The following is a 4,771-nucleotide window of genomic DNA, read 5'->3' on the forward strand; positions in this document are numbered from 1 at the left end:
AACATAAACTAGGAGAAGGATAAGCATAGAAACAAGGAACTCCTAATCCTTGAAGTACAATTCTGCCAACTGCACCTGCACACCCTCAATCTGATCATCAAGATGCTGGAACCTGCCTCGAAACAGGTTCTTTGCTCCTCTATCAATGCATCAAGTCGAGACAAAACTTGCCTTTCAAACATGGACATAGGTTCACCTTGGAATTCTGGAGCTTGGTAGGCAACAAAAGCATTGTAGTGAGTTGCAGCAGCATCTTCATTCATTGGTTGTGGTGCAGGTGAATCTCCTCTGAATTTTGTAGATGGGGAACTCATTCTTTGGCTCCTAGCACGATCAACAAATGATTATTCTCTGTGTGAGTGATGGACTTCATAGCAAGACTGTTCAGCAGCTTGAACAATATCATCTTCCATAGGAACAACATCATCTCCTTCTTCATTGTTTAGATTTGAGGCTCCACGTTCCTCTCTGTGAGTCCCGCTTTTGTGAAACACCAAGCAACCTTCTACTTTGTGAAATCCCATCTTAATGAGAGTGGCATTGTCAATCTCACTCACAACTTTGACAGTCTCATTCCTCTCATTAGAAGTATCAACACCAAAATAGTCAATCAATTTTGAAACAAGGATAGCATAAGGAAATCGATAATCAGTTAACCTTTTGGATTTCAGCATGTGTTCCATTATAATGTAAACCCAGTTAACTTTTATCAGATTCATAATGCAATATAGTAGGATTAATCTTCCTCATGCAACACAGCATGGTTCATACCTCTAGGAATGAGTTTCCATGCAATGATATAGGCAATTAGTCTTGGGGTTAAATTTAGATTACCTGCATGGAATCTGTTCACACTTAGGGATGGATCCCTTACACAACTTCGATAGTACTGAATTTTATTAAACTCCTGAATCCCAATTGTATTTCCTTTGCCAACCTTCAAACCAGCATACTTGATTCCAGTCACTGAATTCCATACTTCATTGGTGACTTTCATCTTAATTCTTTTCACGTAGGACACAAGGCTTTTTCCAATCCAAAGTTAGATTGGTGTAGAACACCTTCACTAGATCATGATACACATTACCAGTCATTTTAAGAAGTTGCTTCAACCTTTGATGCTTCAAGGCAGACCTGGTTTCGACCAGATTTTCAGTTTTCAGCTAAGAGAACTCTAGGACTTTAGGGATGTTGATTTGCTTCCTACTCATTTCATGGATGTAGGCAGTTATCCCCTCATCATCTCCAGCAAACCAGTTTTCCAGTACTCCTTGAAAACTGTTATGCTTGTCCTGATTCTTCTTTTTCTGACGTGATGAAAAAGCCATGGTTGAACCAGAGTTGGGTATTTTGATTCGAATATTGAGTAGTGAGTGTGAGCAATGTTGTAACACATATTTATATAGGAGAAAAAAGATGGGTTGATGAAGCAGTTAAGGGTAGAGATACATGAGGATTTTATTCTCTGTATATGTGCAGAGAATCTTTGAAAAGGGGCAACAAATATTTTGAATCACGATGCATACATATCACACCAAAATTTAAGCAGCCAATGCATCAAATCAGTTACAAGACCATGATCAAAAACCGTCAAAGATTCAGTGGTTAATACCCACTAAGTCAGTCAATCAGTCAAAGATCAGATATTAAAGTTTCTCTTTCCTAGTCATCAATGTATACCAGTATCAGAACAAAAAATAAACATGTTTAATTGCGAATAAACAGATTTAATTTTTCACTGCAGAGCACAATTGACATTTATAATACCCAATTCATTCAGCATAAAATTAAACCTATCTTTGGCCAAGGGTTTTGTGAACAGATCAACAAGCTGTAAATCAGTGCTAATGAACTTAATTTCACATGTTCCATTTGATATATGTTCTCTTAGAAAGTGATGCCTTATTTCAATGTGTTTTGTCCTTGAATGCATAATAGGATTTTTAGTTAAATTGATGGCACTAATGTTATCACATAACAAAGGTATATTATTAAGCAAGATACCAAAGTCATTTAATTGCTGCCTTAGCCATAGGGTTTGAGCACAACAACTCCCTGGTGCAATATACTTTGCTTCAGCAGTAGAGAGAGCAACACAAGCCTGCTTTTTGCATTGCCATGAGATCAAGCTTGATCCAAGCAAATGACAGGTGCCACTGGTGCTCTTCCTATCAATCTTGCAACCTGCAAAGTCTGAATCAAAGTAACCAGTCAAACTTAATGAAATGTTACCTGGATACCACAAGCTAACTTCTTTTGTTCCTTGTAGATAATTCAGAATCCTTTTACCAGCATTGAAATGTGATTCTTTAGGAGAAGATTAGAAACAAGCACACATGCACACTGCAAAACATTATGTCAGGTCTACTGGCAGTGAGATACAATAGGGATCCTATAAGTCCTCTGTATTTAGTCTCATCAACAGGAATTCCAGCAATATCATGATCCAAGTGGTAGCTAGTTGAGAAGGATGTGCTGATTGGTTTGCACTTGTCCATTCCAAATTTTCTCAACATGTCCTTGCAATACTTGGTTTGATTTAAGAATATGCCATCCTTGAGTTGTTTGACCTGCAAGCCTAAAACATAATTCAAATCACCCATCATAGACATTTGAAAAGAGAAATAGGTTTAATCATGCATAAGCAAACTTGGCAACACTATACAAAGGTGATAGAGGAAAAACAATCGGTTGTTTCAAAAAAACAATCGGTTATTTCAAAAAAACAATCGATTGTTTTACTGTGAGAGTAAAAAGAACATATTACATAACCACAAAATTACCTTTTAAATTGATGAAAATGAAGTATGCAATTTGTTCATATCTTTACACAGAGAATCTCAATAGATTCACCCAAAAAGAAGACCTTGAGATGTTCATATGGTCACAAGGCACACTTACATAAATTGAGAAATGAAACACACATACTATTTATTCTTGAAGTTTTTCTTTTGACCAACCACTATGCATGTGCCAAGGATGTCTCTTGACATTCAAAGAACCCTGCAAGACATATACAATTGAAAAGTGTATATACAAAGATTGACTTTGCTCTTGATGTTCTTCCCTTTAGCAGTCATTCTTCAAGCCCAAAAGTGATTCTTGGCTGCCAAGGATACTTACAAGAAAGGATTAAGAAGCAAGATTTGGTCCACTTATGAATTTGGGTCCTATGATGTTAGTAGGAGCCTTAGGAACCTTAGAAACCTTAGGAACCCATCTCATTACACCTTTAGGAACATAAAACTTCCTAATATTGCAGAATGTAACTGAGTGGCCTCTCTTCATGCAATAAAAGCATGTAACAACCGATTGTTTCGATTTTTCAATCGGTTGTTTTTCTGGAAGTTTTGAAGAAGACTTTGAAAACTCATTCTTCTTGCTCTGTGGATTAAAACCTAAACTTGCTTTTCCAAAAACACAATTTTGAGATGCCAAGATAGTATCAAAGTTGGATTTACCCTTTGAAAGCCTATCCACAGTTTTCACAAGGTAGTGAACCTTCTTTTCAAGAGATTTACAATTTTCACAAACAGTGAGTCACACTTGCAAGAAGAGTTCTTGTAAAGCATTTCTAGATTTCAAAATCAGTTTTTGAATTCTCCAACTCTTCTTCTAGTGCCTTGACTCTATTTTCTAGCCAGTTATTCAACCCTTTTAACCGGTTGTTCAAGATTGCCAATCGGTTAGCTTCCTCATGTGTTTCTTTAAAAGCATCAAGAAGTTGACTACAATTTTCAGCATTTAAAGAAGTACAAGAACTTACACTACTTGCATCATCTTCTTCCTTGGCCATCAAACATAGTTTGGCTTCTTTTTTATTTTGCTTTCTTTTCCTTCTTGCTTGACTTCTTCTCCTTGCGCTCTTTATTTCATTGGTTCCCTCATGAGTTACTTCAAGTGTATCCCACACCTCCTTAGCAAATCCACATTTTGAGTCCCTGAGAAACTCATCAGAATTTAAGGCAGAGGTGATAATATTTTTTGCAATGCAATCAAACTTTGCTCTTTTGTTTTCTGCATCAATCCATTGGGACCTAGGTTTTTCAATAAAAAACACCATCCTTTTCAAACTTAGGAATAAAAAGGCCATTTTCAATTGTATCCCATATTCCTTTATTAAGAGATTCAACAAAGATCTTCATACGTACCTTCCAAAATTTGTAATTCAAACCACAAAATAAAGGTGGTCTGTTTATTGATGCGCCCTCCCCAAAGGGTAATTTTTCAGCCATAAGAAAAAAGATTTTTAGGATCAAACTTGAGTATTTTTTAAGTACCAAGCTCTTGATGCAATTGTTAGAATATATGGCCTTAAACAAGAGAGGGGGGGGGGGTGAATTGTTTATGAAAGATTTTTCGAAAAATTTGAAGGTATAATGAAAGCCAATGAAGAATCACAAATAAAGAAACTAAGGAAAGCAATGCACAAAGCTGTTTTAGTTGATTTCCAGAAAATTAGCCCGGTTGTTTTTTTTTGCGATTCAACCGATTGTTTTTATCAGCAATCAATAAAAACAACTTAAAACAGATATATGTGAGATCATGGAAAGAGAGAATCACACAAACAAATTTATACTGGTTCACTCTTACACCAAGAGCTACATTCAGTCCCCAGAAACCATTGGGTAATCCACTGAGCAATCAAAACCAGATTACAAACACCACACACCAAAGTAGTGACCTTGAACTCCTCAAGAAACACACTACCTTTGGCAAACCACACCAAGAGTATTGATCTTGAACACCTCAAGAACACATAACACTCCTT

The 4,771-nt window shown here is 36.4% G+C and overlaps 1 protein-coding gene across 1 annotated transcript; it reads right to left on the bottom strand.

The window, feature by feature from the left end:
• Positions 1–998: 998 nt before the first annotated feature.
• Positions 999–2,603, bottom strand: LOC137817626 (uncharacterized mitochondrial protein AtMg00810-like). Its single transcript, XM_068620901.1, has 3 exons — positions 2,345–2,603; positions 2,070–2,193; positions 999–1,134 (listed from the first exon to the last, which is right to left on the bottom strand). Exons 1-3 carry the CDS (start codon positions 2,601–2,603, stop codon positions 999–1,001), a joined length of 519 nt encoding a protein of 172 aa, XP_068477002.1.
• Positions 2,604–4,771: the final 2,168 nt, after the last annotated feature.

The sequence above is a fragment of the Phaseolus vulgaris genome, unplaced genomic scaffold (assembly GCF_000499845.2).
Source record: "Phaseolus vulgaris cultivar G19833 unplaced genomic scaffold, P. vulgaris v2.0 scaffold_363, whole genome shotgun sequence".
NCBI classification, from domain to species: domain Eukaryota; kingdom Viridiplantae; phylum Streptophyta; class Magnoliopsida; order Fabales; family Fabaceae; genus Phaseolus; species Phaseolus vulgaris.

Excerpts from the sequence above, each read along its gene's own strand:
- LOC137817626 (XM_068620901.1), bottom strand. The coding sequence starts at position 2,603 with ATGGGTGATTTGAATTATGTTTTAGGCTTGCAGGTCAAACAACTCAAG. Across the intron at positions 2,194-2,344 it reads ACCTGACATAATGTTTTGCA|ACTTTGCAGGTTGCAAGATT; the intron begins GTGTGCATGTGT and ends ACTTTGATTCAG. Across the intron at positions 1,135-2,069 it reads CTCTCTACTGCTGAAGCAAA|GTCTGCCTTGAAGCATCAAA; the intron begins GTATATTGCACC and ends GGTCGAAACCAG.